At 49.7% G+C, this 18247-nt stretch overlaps 2 protein-coding genes across 2 annotated transcripts in view; both read left to right on the top strand.

Moving 5' to 3' along the window:
- Window positions 1-1752: 1752 nt before the first annotated feature.
- The window catches only part of Txnrd1 (thioredoxin reductase 1), a 38267-nt gene continuing 21772 nt past the window's right edge, over window positions 1753-18247 (top strand). The window contains exons 1-2 of the mRNA XM_057757716.1: window positions 1753-1905; window positions 2951-3071. The gene's annotated coding sequence lies outside the window, so the exon portion shown is untranslated. The remainder of the gene's footprint in view (window positions 1906-2950; window positions 3072-18247) is intronic.
- Window positions 10721-12148, top strand: Eid3 (EP300 interacting inhibitor of differentiation 3). Its single transcript, XM_057757717.1, has one exon. It carries the CDS (start codon window positions 10775-10777, stop codon window positions 11879-11881), a length of 1107 nt encoding a protein of 368 aa, XP_057613700.1. The 5' UTR covers window positions 10721-10774; the 3' UTR covers window positions 11882-12148.

Genomic DNA, 18247 nt, shown 5'->3' with positions numbered 1-18247 from the left:
TTGACTTGACTGTGCCGTTGAGAAGCTTGAACTTGATCTCAAACAAGGGTTTGCTTTCCCAAAGTTCTGAAAGAGTTAGAAGATATGTAATTATTAGTAAGGTACTTGGGGCTACAAAGGGGGGGGGAATTAATAATGGGTGAGAATGAGGGAACCCCACCCAGAGGAGGTGACAGACTACAGACTACCCAGGCTTTTAGGGAAGAAAGACAAGAACCCAGGAGCCCAGTCAAAGGGGTTTGAGGTGTTAGCTTAGAACGTGAACCGTGGTGGGAGTCCAGGAGGAGCCTCTTCCCTTAGCCTGTAACTAAATCACCAGAATAGCGGTCTCTGCATCTCCCCCAAAAGGGGAAGCCTTCCACTCACCTGTGCTTGTTTTAAGATTTACTTATCTTAAGAGCATTGGGAAGTTGGACCGGCTTATGTGGTCTTTTTTAATAATGCTGTTAGAAAATTCCCCTTGATCTCCCTGACGGTCCCTGTAAGGCTCTGTCAGTGTCGAGCTATTGGAATCCTACTCCCCGCATCCCGTTATGGGTCCAGCTTCAGGGATGTAAAGCCGCTCTGTACCCCAGGCCATGCTCTCGAGATTAACAGCACTGTCTATATTTGAGGTGAGGTACTCGTGACCACACTGTGTGGACTGTCGCTCTGGACTGCCTGGGAAAAGGCAGATAGAATACGTAATGCAGAACTTGGTTGGGAGGAGCCAGGGCTAACGCTTCTTTTTCCGGGCATTTTCCTTTCTTTGGTCCTTACCGAAGCTGTCCTGACCACTTAGGAGCTGAGAAGCAGCTGGTCACAGTCCCCACACGTCAGAATCGGGCGGCGCTGGCTCAAGGGCTGCACATGTGTGAGAAGTGTGTGGGGTGGGAAGTGTGCAAGGGTGTTGGGTCAGCCTGCCTGGTGTGTGCACATTATGCATGTTTCTCACCTTCACCTTAGAAGAGCCTAGGAGGATTGTCGGAGGCCACTCAGGTACCAGGAGGTGTGGCTTCAAGCAGTTAGGAGCCAACAACCCTTTCACCTCGTTCTCTTTCCACCCTGGCATTAACCAGAGGCTTGGGTCAAACGCTTCATTCATTCATCCACCGAGCAGTCTCACTGACCTAGGGGCAGGGAGGTGCGACAGGCCGTGGCCTTCTTTGGCAGATGCTGGTGGGCGGTGCCAAGGGCTAAATAAACTCTCGGTTTTCCTTAAAGTGAATAAGACAGCCCCACGGCTGACCGGGGCCAGGAGGCAGTATTGTTAGGAGAATTAGTCACCTCTTTTCAGGGTTAGTCAGGCAGAAGTAGACAGTGCTCTAAAAACCCAGATGACTTGAGGGAATTACCAGTTTGACTAATCCAGTGCCTTAGGGCAGTGCGTCCCTAACTTCGCTGTCAACTAGTCACTTTTGGAGTTTTTAAAGCCTAGTTGCCAGGGTCACAGCCGGTACCGAGGACGTCAGATCATGTGTGTGGGTGCCAGGCGTCAATATTTCTAAAGTTCCTCATGTGACTAGGAAAGACCAGAGAGCAGCGCCTAGGGCAGAGGCCAGCTGACTCAGTTCACGCTCACTCATAACAACTCGGGTCTGGTTCCCAGCATTCTTTGAATTGTAGCCGCCTCTTTGGGGGGAAGGGGGGCGGTTCTGAGCAGCAGGATGTGGTACCGTCCTATTAGGAGCTGTCACTTTGCCCGAGCCGACGGGGACAGGTTGCCAGGGCTGCACGAGGACTGGATTTTTGCTTTGTCATTCTGACACTGGCAGTTCACCCGCCTCCTAAGAGCAGGGCGTGGCTTCCTGGAGCCACTAGGAACCCGTCACTCTTTATCCTCAGTTTGCTTCCGTCAGGCCTTGCATCCACGCGGCGGTGCGGGACTCCGCGGCGCGAGCTGCTGTTTGCTTCTTGCTTCTTCACGTAAGCTCTCTGTCAGGGGAACATTGCTCCGGGGTGGTGCTTTGGAAATGTCTGGGAGGGGGACATTTAATGTGCGTCCGAGAGGGCTGGGTGAAGCTCTTGGCGCGGGGTGCAGAGGACGACCCGGGTCACAAAGCTTCAGTATCTGGGACTTGATGTCTGGTCCTTGGCAACTGGTGGCTTGCAGGCTACCAGAGGAAAAGGGTATCCTTTGCAGAGCAAGGATCTTGATTTATACATATATGACAGTGTGAGGAATATCAGTGCGCATCCGTGATAATATTAAGAAATTGCGCGCCTTTACAAATGGCTTCACAGGCGAAGTCCTAAGAAACTCCTTGAAATTGTCATGGTGTATGTTATGTTTTCCAAGGGCCTTGTCCTTCTTGACCCAGGCTGTTAAACAGGGTACCTGAGACTGCTACACAGCCCTGCCCTAGCCGCTGAAGAGCAGAGACTGTCCTGAGTGGGTTTGTCCTGCCTCCACTGTTGACAGGGTGCTCGAACTTGTGCAAGTTGCTTGGCTAAAAGCAGCTTAGTTTCCCTACCTGTGGAAAGACGTGGTAATACCTACATCATTATATATAGATGGCATTGTATATATATCATAAATATATAGCACTATGGCCATGTTAACTGTTGCTATTAGTACTGAATAACTATTCTTTTAAGGGATGGTATCAGTGTAGCTTTGTGCTCCGTTTTTTAATTGTCCCAGACTAAACCGAGTGAGTTCACCCCTTAGTGAAATGGGACCATCCTCCCCTGACCTCATCCAGAGTGTGGATGGACCGCAGTTTCAGATTCCAGGAACCCTGGCTGTGGCATCCTCCGGGTGCAGGTCAAAAGCCAGACCACAAGGGGACGTGTTAGTGCCCTGTGGTCGCGAGGTCGGCGTGTTTAGCCGCCCTTGAAAGCTTTTCTGAGTTGTGGCGGCCCTGGTGGGTCGAAGTCCGCCGGCGGGAGTGCCTGGAGGGCGCGCGGCGTCCCGGAAGCCCCGCCCGGAGGAGGAAGGCTCACTTTGCCGCTCTGCTTTGTGCTGCAGAGGGCGGCGGGGCCTGCGCGGCGGCGGCGCGGGTGCGAGCGGAGAGAGGCGGCGAGGCCGGCGACGAGCCGGCGGGAGGTGCGAGCGAGCGGCGGAGGGTCGCCATGGTCCAGCCCTGAAGGTAGGAGCCGCGCGCTGTGCTTCCCAGCCCCGACCCCGGATCCCCAGCCCCCGGGCCACTAGAGGCTACCGACCCACGTGCTCAGATCCCTGAACCGGGAAGCAGAGCCGAGCCTTTTCTTTTAAAGGGACCGTTCACAGGGCCCTTTTCTCGGGTGCCCCCTTCTACAGCCTGCAGCGGCAGGGTGAGTGACCCTGGGGAAGTCTTGAGCAAAGGGTCCACCTTCCTCTTTAATTCTCAGAGGCACGGGACACCCCGAAACCCCAGGTTCCGAGAAGCAGGCAGGAATCCCTGGGTTAGATTTGTTTCCCTCAGGCATTTCTTTTTCTAGTCCAGAGTTAGCAGCTGAGTGGAGATAGATCTACCCTGCAGTCTCAAGTATGCCGGATATCTTTTTTTTTTTTTTTTCACTTGGGTGGATGGGTGACGGCCCAAAGAATCACAAAAACTCACGAGGAGACACCAGGTAGTGTGTGATGTCAGAGGGCACTGTGGAGTCTGTTTCTTTCTTCCCCCGTGTGGATCTTGGGCCTCAAACCCCTTGTAGATCTTGGGGCTCAAACTCCAGTGTCCATGCCAGGCGGCAAGTGCCTTCCTCACCAGCCCTCACGACATATGCGGAAATCTTGCCCTCTTAGTCAACAGGAGGCCTGCTAAGTGTAAAAACATTTAGGTGGCTGTGTCGCTAAGAAGGATGCTAACAATTGATTCACGTTTTTACTTAGTCTTTGCTTGCTTCTAAAAGAAACATACATTTTTGAAGAGTGAATATAGGGTCTGGAGCTGGACTTCAAAGACAAACGGCAGATGGACGGAAACTAATTAAGGGAGATAAAAGGCTTCTGCCTTTGGTTCAAGCAGTTGTGTTAATCAGACCTTGAGTTTGCAAGGAAAATCACACAAAGACCGTGACGCGTCTTCACGGGGTAACCCCCCCTCTGTTGTAAGTGTATATCGAGAAGTTATAATCATTTGGTTTCTACGTGATATTATTCACGCTCTTGATTCTGACGTCGGTGGGAGCAGAAATGGCTTGACGGTGACTTGCTCCTCTGACCGTTCCGGTGTCCTGTACCCGTCAGTTTCAGGCGTCTGGTGAGGATCAGGGCAGTGAGCGAAGCGTGTGCTTACGCGCCATTTACCACACACGCAGAGCTGGTGTGTCTTGCGCTCTCTTTGGGTTTCAATGAGTGGTACTAAAAGTGGGAGGAGGCACAGCAGGTGAGGCTGGGAGTGACGAGGGAGGGAGAACTTTGGAAGGGCTAGGTTGGTACACTGACTGTTTCTAGAGGAGTCTGTGCTGATGTTTGTCCTCCCTCCCTTAGTGTGTGTGTATGCATGCGCGCGCATGTGTGCCAGGATTGAACAGGGAGGTAAACATTCTGGGTAAGTGCTCTACCACAGAGCTGTAACCCCAGGGCAACATTTTAGTGTTGTCTGAAATGCTGGGGTTTGAACCCAGGGCCCTGCGCTTGCTTAGCCACACCACATTCCTAGCTCTTTGTGTTGTTTCTTTTTTTGAGGCAGTCTTCCTATGTAGAGCAAGCTGGCCTTAACTCTTTCTCCTGCCTCTGCCTTCTTGAATGCTAGGATTACAGATGTGTGTCACCAAGCCTGGCAGCATTTCATTTTATCTTTAGGACAAGATTGGAAGAATCAGAAGTGTGTGTGTGTGTGTGTGTGTGTGTGTGCCTGTGCCTGTGTGCACGTAGCATGGTGTGCCTGTGAAGGTCAAAGGACAACTTGTGTGATTCCCCCACGAGGGTCTCGGGTCGGACTCACATGGCCAGGTTTAGCGGCTACTGCCTTTCCACACTAACCCATTTCAACAGCCCTGGCCCGGGGTTTGGAAACCACTCGTGTAAATGCCTCCCTTGGTGGCACTGAGAAGGAGGAGCACAGTGGGTGAAAAGGTGCCCGTTGGGGTGCAGCTGGGCATAGTCACGCCTTCAGTAGTGTGAGAGAGTCGTGGAAGATTTAAATAGGCCACGCGAGGCTGATTCTGGATGGCGGGAATAGAAGAGGTGGCAGGCAGGCTGCAGCATTGTGACAGTCACGGGAGGATGGGCCCAGTTGTTTCCGTGCTGGGGTGTCCAGCCTGCCCAATTTAGCAGCAGCCTGGACACTTTCTGAGAAGGGTATGGGTTTCTTCTTGCCCGCATCACCTCAAGCATCTCACTCAGGCAGGCCTCACCCTCTGAAGGCTCCTTCCCTAACCTGCCTGGGGCCCTTTTCTTGATTGCTGCTTCTTGCTGCCAGATGGCTTCCAGGATAAAGGGCTCACTTTTCAGTGCGGTGTTGTGTGCCTTCTCCAATGTGGTTTTCTTTTCATCTCCTCCTCTGCCAAGCTACTGTGGGCCCCTGGGAATGGTCGTACCTGTAGTTCCCTAGATCTCCCTTCCTTGCTGGTTTCTTTCCATCTCTTCCTGGACAGCCCCGCTTTGCCACGTGACTACCTACCTGTTCATTTGGCTGCATTGCCTCTGTGTTTCCACAGTACCCCACATATCCTTATTTCTGGAAAAGGAGGAACCCTGCCAGAGATAATTCTCTGGCTTACTTATCAAGGGAGAGAAGCAGGCTTCCTTTATGTGCCTGTGTTTGCAAGGGCCTATGAGTACTTCTTTCTAGATGAATACACCTTAGTGGCAGTAACAGAGGTTTGTGTGCCGGACTCTTATGTTCCCACAACTGCCCGATGAAGGATCGGGTGTGATCCAATATTCAGATAAGGAAATGAAGGCCTGCAGAGTTCCAGGAGCCTGCCGAGCGTGCCCAGATCACAGGGCTCCCTACCAGCCGGAGTTGGGGCTCTGCTCCTGAGACACATGCCTGCTCCTGATCTGATTCTCGGGTTGTGAGCCGAGAGAGAGCCCGTGCAAACCCCAGTCGTCCTAACAGAGTCCAGCACACAGTAGACCTCCTTTCATTAGAGGCTTGCTGGGTGAGCCTTCATTCCACTGCGCCCCACTCAGTCCAGGATGTTAGCCTTTGCCTGACGATGTGTCTTCCACCTGTCCAGTAGCGCTTCATATGCATTCCATAAATGAACACGTTATTCGTATGCTAATCCTCTAAATATTCTGTAAGTGGCAGGGACATAAAGGTCCCCTTATGGGAGTAGTTGACATTGAAGGTTCTGGTTTCATTGAAGACGGGTTGTCAGACACGAAGCTCTGAGCTGCTCAGCACTTGACTGATTCTCAGTAGCACATTGGGAAATAATTGAGACTTTTTGTATCTCACAGTCAGTGCCCTTATCATGGCAGAGCCTTTCTCGGTCAGGAAGAAAGTGGCTGCTGTAGCTGCCGTATCAGGCACCTCTGCTGTCGTGGCAGGCTAGGTGTTAGTGTGTCTGATCTGTACAGTAGTGTATACACTTAAACCTACTTCTGATAGTCGGGCACTGCTGGCGCACGCCTTTATCCCAGCACTCAGGAGGCAGAGGCAGGCGGATCTCTGAGTTTGAGGCCAGCCGGGACAGTTCCAGGACAGCCAGGGCTACACAGAGAAATCCTGTCTCAAAACTGGTTAGGGCTTACAGTGCAGCTCAGTGGCCTGGCACCCGCAAGCCCTGAGTCCAATCCACAACCAAAAAATGTCTCCTAGCAAATGTTTTTCTATAATTAAAGAAGAAAAAAAGCCAGCAACGGTACTTTAAGAGAGACTAGAATACCCAGCAGACTGCAAATATGGAAGCTCGAATACAGTAAGGGGATGTGTGTGTTTATGTGTGGATCTGTGCACTGGGTACAGGGCCCTAGGGGGCCCGAGTTCCAATGGTTGTGAGTCATCTGGTGTGGGCGCCAGGAACCAAGGGTCCTCTGGAAGAGCAAGTGCTCTTAACCTCTGAGCTCTCTCCAGCCCTCAAAGCAGGTGAGTTTTACATGAACCCAGTTCAATTCCTCCTCCTCACATGGTCTCACACCCAGGGTTTCACCTCTTGTGCTGGTCAGAGTGATGTTCTTCTTGGCATGTCTGCGCTCTGAAGTGTGTGGGTTGTCACTAGTTCATGAGTGTCACGGAGTATGTGTTGTTACCACAGAAGAAGGTGGAGGATCTGTATGTTCTAAAATGCTCTACTGTCTAGGCGCAAGGTATTGAGTGTGACTTGGCTTGCGTTTTATCTTTTGCTTCCTGAACGCACTGCTACCTTGTGTCTGAGAATATGCAGCTTTTTAGTAGCGTGTGTGATTAGTAGGTGTGAGGCCCGGGGTTCGATCTCCAGTACTGTAAAATAATATAGTCCATTTTCTTTGAAAGAATAGTTACTCAAAGTCCCTTTGGGGGCACTGGATTTCTAAAGACTTGTGAAGTCCAGGGAGTCATTCATGAGCACCCAGACCAGCCTCCTTTGACCCTGCCTTGGAACGGCTGTCGGGAGTTTTGCTCTTTTTTTTCTCTATTTTTTTTTTTAAGATTTTATTTATTATGCCAGGCGGTGGTGGGGCACGCCTTTAATCCCAGCACTCGGGAGGCAGAGGCAGGTGGATCTCTGTGAGTTCGAGGCCGGCCTGGTCTACAAGAGCTAGTTCTGGGACTGGTACCAAAGCTAGCTACATAGAAACCTTGTCTCAAAAAACAAACAAACAAAAGATTTTATTTATTATGTATGCAGACTAGACAGTGTTTTGCCTGTATGGATGCCTGTGTGCCAGAAGAGGGCAGCACCAGATCTCAGGCCAGTGCTCTCAGCATCCGGGCCACCTCTCCAGCCTCTCTTCAGGGTTCTAAACATAGTTTTCATTAGTTGAAATCTTAGTGGGTTTTCTTTTTTTTCCTTTAATTTTTAATAGCGATTTTTTTTATTCCTACTGATTGATATTCTCTACAGTGCATTATGCTTAATGCTCATCCCTCACTGACTTTTGAACCTCGAAAAGTAGTTTTCCTTCCTTGCTTTTTCTTTTCTTTTCTTTTCTTTACTTTTCTTTTTTTTTTTTTTTTTGAGTCAGAGTCTCAAATATCCGTAGCTGGTCTCAGGCTGGCTTGGTAGCTCGAGATGACTTTAATCTGATCCTCCTGCCTCCACCTCCCAAGTGCTAGGATTACAGGTGTGCATCCCAATACCCAGTGCTCAGGGTCAGGCCCAGGGCATCATCAGTCGACCAGGACAACTGCCCTGCGCTCTCAGCCTAAAAACATTGTTCTTTTCCTAAGACAGTGCAAAGGAAATGATGGCTTTGTGTGTAAAAGTATCTTTGAGATGCGTTGGAATTGTAATAAGTACCGTCTCTAGTTAAACACACCGATCGGTTATGTAGTCTTAATTCTATACTTGATTAGAATTCCCGCCTTACGAACGGCGGACAGTGGTGGGTTGAAGTTTAGCCACCTGTCTCAGCTGATACCAAGTAGGGTAGATACAGATTGGGAAGGAGGCTTTTCTTCCAGCCCCATTTTTGAAGTGTAAATGTGTGTACGTCTGTAACTGTTTCTGTGGATGTTCCCGTGCGTGTGCCCGTCACTGAAAAGGCCAGAAGTGGTTGGATCCTTGAGGTGGAGTTACAGGCCACTGTGAGCCTCAGTCCTCTGGAAGAGCTGCAATTGCTCTTAACCTCTGAACCGCATCCCCAGCCCCTCCAGTCCATTAGGAATATTTTTAAAAATTAGTATTATGGTGCGTGTATCATGTGTGTGTAGGCATGGGTACCATGGTCATGTGTGGAGTTCAGAGGACAAGTTAGTATCCACTTTCGGTGGTTTGTCTTTTTTCAAGTTTTATTTTTAACGTGTGTGTGTGTGTGTGTGTGTGTGTGTGTACACGTCCTGGAGTCCAGCTCCAGCGGGGTTCAGGTCCCACAGAGAAGGTGTGGAGTCTGTGGGTGAAGGAGTCTGACACCTGAGAAACAGTCCTATAAGCGCAATTTCCATTCTCGAGAGGGCGTGACATCGTTTGTGTCTTGTCGTTTCCTCATCGCAGGCCTGTTCCCCCAAAGGGACGGTCCTCACATCTTACCCTTCCAATGCCTCCAGTGTGTACTCCCGTGTGTGGCAGAGGGGATCCAGCCAGTCTAACTTCACAATGGAGGGCAGACCAGATCTCACTACTCATCCCGTAAGCCCCTAATTGTGGGCGCTATTCCGAACTTACTAACTTACCTAAGTGGCCTTAGACTCTGGGTCTGGACCCATTGTTTCTCTTGATGTGTTTTCATCTTTGTGACCCAATGTGCCCAGTTAGTAAATCTTTAACTTCCCTATTCCTGGTGTAATGAGGGGGAGGGAGTGGCAGGGATTTTTTTTTCAAAGAATTATTTTGTTTAAAGAGACTGCGTTGTATATATTCTCTTCTTTCGCCAACACGCACCCGAATTTCTGAAAAGAAAGGGCACAAGGACCCATTAAAAATGAAGGTGCGGTGCTGGAGAGTTTGGTCCGCAGTGTTGAAGTGCGGGAACTCTGTCCAGGACAGGCTGGAGTTGTGGAGGACACGTGTAGGAGCTGGAGTTCCCGGCAGTGGTCGTGAGTGACCCCGTGTGGGTGCTGGGAGGGCTCTCAAACCCCGAGACATCCCTCCAGCTCCAAGGAAGTATATTTTGTATATGCAGTGATTTTCTAGCCCACCTTCCTGTCTTTTTTTGAGACAAGGTCTCACAGGCTGATTGAGCTCCTAGGCCTAGAAGTTAGTGCTTATTCCTTGGGAAGCACAGGATTCGAGTCCTCTTCTGACTGCTCAGGCAGCAGGAATGTCTACGGCACACATACTTGTAGCAAAATGCTCATACATACAAAATAGCGCTTTTTTCTAATTTAAGGAAAAGTTTGTCCTTTTGGTTTTTCAAGACAGGATGTAGCCCTTGGCTATCCAAGAACTTACCCTGTGGTTAAGGTGTTCAGGGTGGTCCTGAACCCAGAGAGCTGTCTGCCTTTGCCGCGGTGGGGGGGGGGGGGTGCTAGATTAAATGTTTGTGTTACTGCACCCAACCTGAGTGTTTCTGAGTTGCTCCTGGGTAGAAGAAATTATTGAACTTTGGGATAATTTAGTATAGCTATAGATGTTATTTTCCTCTTCATTGCAAAGAATCTTGCTTGTCCTACCTGTCTCCCTGCTCCCTCCCCAAGGTTTAGGTAAACCAAAAAGGGGGGGGGGGCTATCAGTTGCTTATCCCGGGACTCTGGACTGACCCAATCAAGCTTTCTGTGGTGTTAAGTGGGCAAGAGCCTGTGGTCTTTAGGAACACAATGCTCCTTAGGTTGTTACACCGCTGTCCTGATAACCTGAGCCACTTTAACTGCCCGATGGGTCTCCACTGAGCTGGTGTGTGGGTTTTCCGAAGCAGGTAATTCACCCAGTGGATGATAACCCGGATGCAGTTTAAAATCTTCGCAGATTGCCATCTTCTAGGATTCAGGTTAACCACCTCGTAGAGTATAAAAGCCTTTCTTTGGCCTTTGGCAGGGTTCCAGGTAATCAGCGCCTTTCCATAATCCTGCCCACTGCCCTTCCACCCTTGAGTGGAGCCGCCTGTGAGATCGCTTTTGTGTGACACAAAAGTCCTCACCCAATGGTGCGCGAATTAGCACAGCTTAAAAAGAAGGCCGGGGTTGAGGCCTGAGCTGGGGGTGTGGTCACGGGGTGGGCTGGGGGCGGGGCCGCATGCGCACAGGCTGCCGTTCCAAGGATCTTCAGTTGCCACCGCCGCAGTGGTCACCGTTGGTAGCCCTCGGAGGGAAAGCTGTTAACCTGCGTGGTCACCAACATGTCTAAAGGAGATGGTTCCCTGATTGGAGGCAAAGAGAAAGGAGAGGAGCAGGTCGGAAGCCGGGCTTGGCGGCACCTGGTGAAGCAGGGGGAGGAGGAGGTGCTGAAGAAGGAGGAGGAGGAGGAAGAGGAGGAGGAGGAGGGCCAGGACTGCTGCTCCGGCGACGTGAGCGTGCACCCGGACCTCCTGGAGCTGGCGGTGGACCGAGAGAAGTGCCGCAGCATCCGCAGGCAGTACCGGCAGCTCATCTACAGCGTGCAGCAGAACCGCGAGGACATCGTGAACACAGCCAGCGACTCGCTGACCGAGGCCCTGGAGGAAGCCAACGTGCTCTTCGATGGCGTGAGCAGAACCAGAGAGGCGGCCCTCGACGCCCAGTTCCTGGTTCTGGCTTCTGATCTGGGTAAAGAGAAAGCGAAGCAGTTAAACTCTGACATGAGCTTTTTTAATCACGTCGCGTTCTGTGACTTGCTGCTGGTCTTTGTGGGCCTGAACTGGGTGGAGGACCAGCGTGAGGAGTTGAGCGACTGCGACGACTGCATAGCGCTCTCCTTCTGGGGGATGGTGCAGAAAGAAGCGGCGTCCTGGATGCTGCGGGCTGAAACGTTCCACTTCGTTTTTGGCTCATTTAAGGCAGAACGTTCCGCACGAAAGCCCCGGCTTGAACATCACAAGAGAGCTTGCAAAATGGAAGGGAATGGAGATATGCCTACGAAGTTGAGGAAGCTGGACGTGCATGCCAACCAGGAGACGACAGAAAAGGAAGTAGAAAGAATCTTGGGGTTGCTGCAAACCTACTTTCAAAAGTACCCCGATACTCCGGTGTCCTACTTCGAGTTTGTGATCGACCCGAACTCGTTCTCCCGTACCGTGGAGAACATCTTCTATGTGTCTTTTATCATCCGGGATGGCTTCGCAAGAATCCGGCTTGACCAAGACAGGCTGCCCATCCTGGAGCCCACTAACGTCAGCCAGGGGGAGGAAGAGAGTGACTCCTGCTCTTTCGGCAGGAAACAAGGAGTTATATCTTTGAGTTTACAGGACTGGAAAAATATTGTCTCCACTTTTGAAATTTCAGAGGCCATGATCAAAAACCCATATTAAAGATTTTTGTGTGTAGTGCGTGACTCCATCTTGGATTGACGCCCTCAGAATAGAACCTGAACAGAAGCATATACCCTAGTAAACTATTTTCAAGAACAGGTCAATTGCCTACTGTGCAGTGTATTTTTCTTGATAACTTATAAGGCTGTAATCTTATGGGAAGTTTTTCATATCCACACGATACTTTTAGTAAGCTCTTGAGTTTCTTGGAAAGTATTAGCCGACGTGTTAAAAACAAAAACTGGGTATCCCTCATACTGAACTGCTTTCTCTGTCCTGGTGAATCCAGGGTCCTGTAAGGGGGGGACGCCGGAGGGGGTTTTTTATCAAGCGGGGAAAGGGTGAGAAAAAAGGACCAGAAAAAAAAAATCAGTGTGAGTCAGTGGTTGGGCAGTGTTGAGACTGAAAAACACGGGTGATGTGCTTCCTTTCAGGAAGTAGAACGCTATATTCCAGTTTCTTTTCTGAATGAACTGAATAAGAAAATGTGTGTGTGTGTGGGGGGGGGTGCCCACGTGTGTGTGTGTGTGTGTGTGTGTGTGTGTGTGTGTGTGGCAGGGTCTCGCTTTGTAGATCTGCCTGTCCTGGCACTCACAGAGATCCACCTGCACCTGCCTCCCAGCTGCTGGGATTACCCGCAAGCACCTCCACCTCCTCGTCCTCTGAGAAGGCATTCTGGGCAAGGCAACAAGGTCAAATGTGTGGGACTGGCAAGTCTGGAGAGGACGTGCAGATTCGTAGAAAACCTTTCTGCTCGAGTGCTAATCTGGGCAGGAATCGTAGCCGCTGTTCCAGTCTTCTCCGAGGTAGACGATATTTTTATCACACCCAATGGCTTTATCTGTGGCTAATCGCACCACTCTGATTTCTACACAGTGTCCTTCAGAGTCAGCGCAGGTTCAACACGTAACAACTTGGGGCACACGTCCCAATTAACCTTGATTAAAAAGTGGAGGGGATGATGGAAAGGTGGCTCAATGTTAGAAGCACCGACTGCTCTTCCAGAGGTCATTAGTTTAATTCCCACAACCACGTGGTGCTCACAATCCCGTGTAATGGGAGCCGGTGTTCTCTTCTCTCTGGCGGTCTCTTTCATGCAGGCACTATCGTACAAGTAGCGCACTCATACACATAAATATTAAAAAAACATCTGAAGAGTTTTGCTTTGTATCTGGGACTGTATAGCAAGATTTGTGAATTCTCCATCCACCCCTAGGGCTGTGCCACAAACACCCGGTTTCTTGTGGGCCTAAGTTGGATGGAGCCAGGTGCTGACTTGAGGAGTCCTGATGGCAGTATAGCCTTTTGCTTCTGGAAGATGCCATCAGAGGAAGCAGGACTCTGGATATTGCACGATTTTTCTTTCTTTGGTGCTTTGCAGTCTTAAGACTGTAAATTACGGGCCAGGTGGTGGTGGCGCAAGCCTTTAATCACAGCACTTGGGAGGCAGAGGCAGGTGGATCTTTGTGAGTTCAAAGCCAGCCTGTTCTACAGAGTGAGTTCCAGGACAGGCTCCAAAGCTACTCAGAGAAACCTTGTCTTGAAGAATGTAAATCCCAGGACAACTGAGGATGTAGTTCACTGGTTGAATGCTTTCTTAGCATGAGTGCTGCCTTAGCTTCTGTCCTCAGCACCAACGGTGTCTGTGTGTCTCTGTGTGTGTGTGTCTGTATTGTTTGGTGGTCAGGGTAGAAAATTGGGGTTATTAAAATAGTTCCAGAAGAGGCAGCAGACATGGCCTGAGCTATTTCTTACCTTTTTATGAATGTAAGTTTTCGATGGTGGAAGATTTTGCCACTGGTGTGGTTAGTGGTGTTTTTGTTATGCTTAATAGTAACAATAAATTTTCCTCCTGGATCTAAGGTAGTACAGGGGAGGGAAGATGCAAAGTCTTAATGATACCAAGCTTGAGAGGAGGGATGGGATCTTGGTGTGGGGAAAGTTCTTTCCATCACACCGGTAATGCAGAGAGAACTGAGGAGAAAACCCCTTGGGAATGAAAAGAGACTGCTTCCTGTAACAGCTATCTCCCCCTTTTCAGACCTGAAGTGCTCACCCTTCCAGGTGAAGGTCAGTGTCGTTTGGTCTTGCTGGTCCTCATCCTGGGGTCTCTCAGCCAGAGCCCCGGGGTTTCAGGCCGTCCTCTGTGGGAAGAGAAGACGCTGCTGGATCACAAGACTTGGTTCCTTACACAGCCGGCGGCTTTGTTGAATGCCTTTGCCTGGTTGTGTTCTGACATGCAGAGACGGCTTAAAAAACGCCAGAAAATAAAGAGGCTTGGGGAGAGCTTACTTTTCTGGTCAGTGGGTGGGGTGGTGTTTCTTCACAGGTGAGCTTGGCCTCTGGCCTGTGCTTCCGCTAGTTGTGGTTCTGCAGTTCATTGCATTATTTCGGATTAAACCAGGGACCTTAGAAAGAGCATTGAGCAACAGGAGATGAATTCAGTTACAGAAATGAACCAAATAGCAAATCTGCTTGTCAAGGTTCATTAGAAGGGGCCGACTCTAAGGAGAGAGTGTGTGGATTTTGTTTTATAGTTCGTGCGTGTGGGGCACATACACAGCAGGGTTAAATTAGAAAAATGTAGTTACTAGGTATGATGCATTGGGAAAAGTAAGAGGTGAAAGAGATGTGTTTTGAGTGGTGTGTGTGTGCGCGCGTGTGCACATGCTTGTATGTGTGTGCACATGCTTGTATGTGTGAAGTCAGAGGATGACCTCTTCTTATTTTCTATTTATTTATTTATTTTGATTCTTTGAGACGGGGTCTCACTCTGTAGACCAGGCAGACCTCAGACTCACAGAGCTCCACCTGCCCCGCCTCCGGAGTGCTGAGATTAAAGACGTGTGCCACCACGAAAGGGCAGCTTTTGAAAGTGATTTCTTTTCATGTGTGTCATCTGGGGATTGAACTCTGGCATCGTGAAGTTTGTTCAGCAAGCACTTTTACTAACCGTGCCACTGGGCAAGTTTCCCCCATATTTTTTTTTAAAAAAACATTTTAAGTGGTCAGTTAATTTATTTGATGTGCATGATCATTTGGAGGTCAGAGGACAGCTTTTGGGAGCTGGTTCTCTTTCTGTTATGTGGGTGCCAGGGATTAAACTTAGGTTGAGCTTGGTGGCAGGTGACTGTCTGTTGATTGACCTCACCAGCTCGGGCAGGTTTAATGCCGAGCCTGTCATATCTTAAGTGACGTCTGGCTTGGGTTTGATGGGATTTAATGTGCACAAAGCATGCCCAGCACAGTGTCTGCCGCCTGTTTCTGTGTTGACATTCACTTTGGGTCTCATACTTTTGAACTTCCTTACCTTTGCTCTGGGGACTCCCTTGCCAGGACTGTCATGTGTCCACTGCTGACTGACTCAGCGGCTGGCAGGTGCTCACAGTGCCAGGCACTGCTCGGGTTGCTGGAGAAGAGCGGCAGAGTGTGACTGGCAGCGTCCTGGGGTGCCGGTTTCCTTCGGCTGAAGTGACACATCGCCAAATACCCAGTAGCCCTAGACAGTACGACCGTAACGACCGTAGCATTCTCGGCAGCTGGATGTCCAAAGCGGGTTTGCCTAGACTAAAATCAGGACATTGGCAGCCTGGTTCCTATCTTGGGGAGCTGTTCTCATTGATCACATTTTGAGTGGGACACCATTTAGCTGGAGCTGAATGAAAGCCAGTTTAATTTTAAGTAGGGTTAAAATGAAAGTGTAGTGTTCAGTCCCAGGTCTCCTGAATGCTCCAGCTGCTCGCGTCTCTCCCGTTACACCTTACAGAGTCAGGCTCCTTCGCACACTTTAAAAAAAGCTGGTTGAGGGCTGGAGAGATGGCTCAGAGGTTAAGAGCATTGCCTGCTCTTCCAAAGGTCCTGAGTTCAATTCCCGGCAACCACATGGTGGCTCACAACCATCTGTAATGGGGTCTGGTGCCCTCTTCTGGCCTGCAGGTATACACACAGACGGAATATTGTAAACATAATAATAATAAAAAAAAAGCTGGTTGATATCATTTGATTTAAAACTTGAACCGTAAAATCCATTAGATAGAGAATTTTGGTAAAGAACACTTTAAACTGCTTTAGATGGGGTTTCTGTTGCTGTGAAGAGACACTATGACCCTAGCAACTCTTATAAAGGAAAGCATTTAATCAGAGCTTGCTTACAGCTCAGAGGTTCAGTCCATTATCGTCATGGCAGGAAGCATGGCACAGCAGACAGACATGGTGCTGGAGGAGCTGGGAGCCCTATGTCCGGATTGGCAGGTGGCAGGAAGACAATGCCACTCAAAGCCAGCCCCCAGTGACACACTTCCTTCAACGAGGCCACACCTCCTAGTCGTGCCGTCCCTGTGAGTCCGTGGGGCCCTCACGGACCTGGAGGAGGGAGTGTGGCCTTTGAGGATGCATTATATCAGGATATTCTTCTAGCCTGGTCTGCTTAGGTGTAGGCAAAAGGTCGGAGTGTGTACCCATCTTCCCTAAGAACATGCAGCCAAAATGAATTTGAGATGATGATAGTTATTTTTTAAGTCGAATTTTTATTTATAGGGTTTCCTTTGTCCATTGAGGTGACTGAAGTTCAAGATTTCTAAGATAGTCTTTTCTCAAAGAACAAATGCTTACCATAGTTGTGATGTCAGCCCATAACTGATTCTGTTACCAGAGTGGTTTAGAGACTGGCGCATTCGTGGCCAACTTTAAAGTTCCCCAATGGAGGTCTTTGGCTTCCAGTTTTTTCAGTCTACTTTAGGATAGATCTGCCTCTGCTTACTGGCATCGATCTCTTAATGTATGAGTGAGTTCAGGCTTGGCGTGATAGCAGGCGGAGCTCTGTGAGTTCGAGGTCAGCCTGGTCTACAGAACGAGTTCCAGGACAGCCAGGGTTGTCACACAGAGAAATCCTGTCTCAAAAAAACTGAAGGGGGTAAAAAAGAGAAGAGTTCAGATGCCGTGCGTTCCTATCCCATTTAGAATACTGGGGTGTGTGGATGGGCTGTACCCCCACTCCATGGAAACACGGGTAGACCAGTATCTTCAGTGGACTCATGTTCCGGGCGGGGGGTGATATTCGTCTGTTGAGTTAAAATTGGAATGTTGATCTGGACATCTTTTCCCTGTGCTTTGAAATCTTGAGCTCTTCTGAGTGCTGACCTCGGTCCCAGCACCATCGTCTCTTTGTGCTGTGTTCTGTGTGTGTGTTCTTGTGCCTTTCGCACTGAACACTCGTTCCAGAAGATTTATTTTGGAGCCTGTCTTTTGTTCACCAGTTGAACAAAAGTGCACACAAGGGCTGCCGGTTACTATTGTTTTGTTTTGTGTGTGTGTGGTGTCTGTCTGCTTGCGTGCCTGTCTGTGTACCACCTGTGTGTCTGGTGCCTGTCGAGTTACAATTGTGAGCTGCCATATGGGTGCTGGGAATTGAACCTAGATCCTCTGAAAGAGCAGCCGGTGTTTTTAACCGCAGAACTGTAACGCCCTTCCGTTTAAGATTTGTAAGTGTGTGAGTGTGTGGAAGCTGGTGCCTAGGAAGCAGACTCTTTAGGAACAGGACACTGTTCATACCTCAGCCCACATGGTTGTTTGTTCAGAATATCTGTTTGTTTTGTTTACTCTTTAAAGCCAACCGATGCTGCTTTTGGTGTCCCTGGCTGCTTATCTGACCCCATTTGATCTGAGGGGCTGTTTTACGAACTTCTTTTCCCCCCCCTACAGTGCTCTGCTTTGACGGAGAAGCCCTGGTCACCATGCCAGCTGATGAATGCTGGTGGTGCTGCCCAGCTTGTTGGGGGAGACCTCGAGCTAGCCCCTATGTGCGGACTGTCTGGGTGGCACAGGCTTGCCCCAACTGTTGCTGGTTTCCGGGTTTCCTCCCTCCAGCCCCCCAGCCACTACATGCGCCCCATGTGCTATGGAGGGGCACTCGTGGGGCTGTGCGTCCTCCTATACGTTCCTCCACGGCACCCCCCTCCACATCTCAGATGCTCGGTTCTGCTGACCCCCGTCCCTGCCCTCCACCCTCTACACCTGATGGTAGGCAGGAGAAAAACACGCAGTCTGGGCTGGTAAGTCTGGGGCTTTTTAGTTACTAAGGGTAAAGCTGGATTAAGAAATATTTTTATCATACTTTGTGACTTTTTAGTTATTAGCCTCATTAGCCCAGGGTTTTACCCTGAGGTACTAGTGAATGTATTGCTAAAACAGTGCAGACTGTAGTAGAAGAAAAGGTATTTAAAATGCTGCCTTAGTACCCGGTTTTAAAGTCTGATGTATGCCAGCACTGAAACAAAACTGACCGGAACGCTAGACATGCAGGTATAGCAACTTCAGACCCTGCCTGTGTACAATGTCCTACAGCGCTGGGTGGTGGAATGCACGTAT

This window comes from Chionomys nivalis, chromosome 25 (genome assembly GCF_950005125.1).
Source record: "Chionomys nivalis chromosome 25, mChiNiv1.1, whole genome shotgun sequence".
NCBI classification, from domain to species: Eukaryota; Metazoa; Chordata; class Mammalia; order Rodentia; family Cricetidae; genus Chionomys; species Chionomys nivalis.
This window is presented reverse-complemented; position numbering and strand designations above follow the sequence as displayed.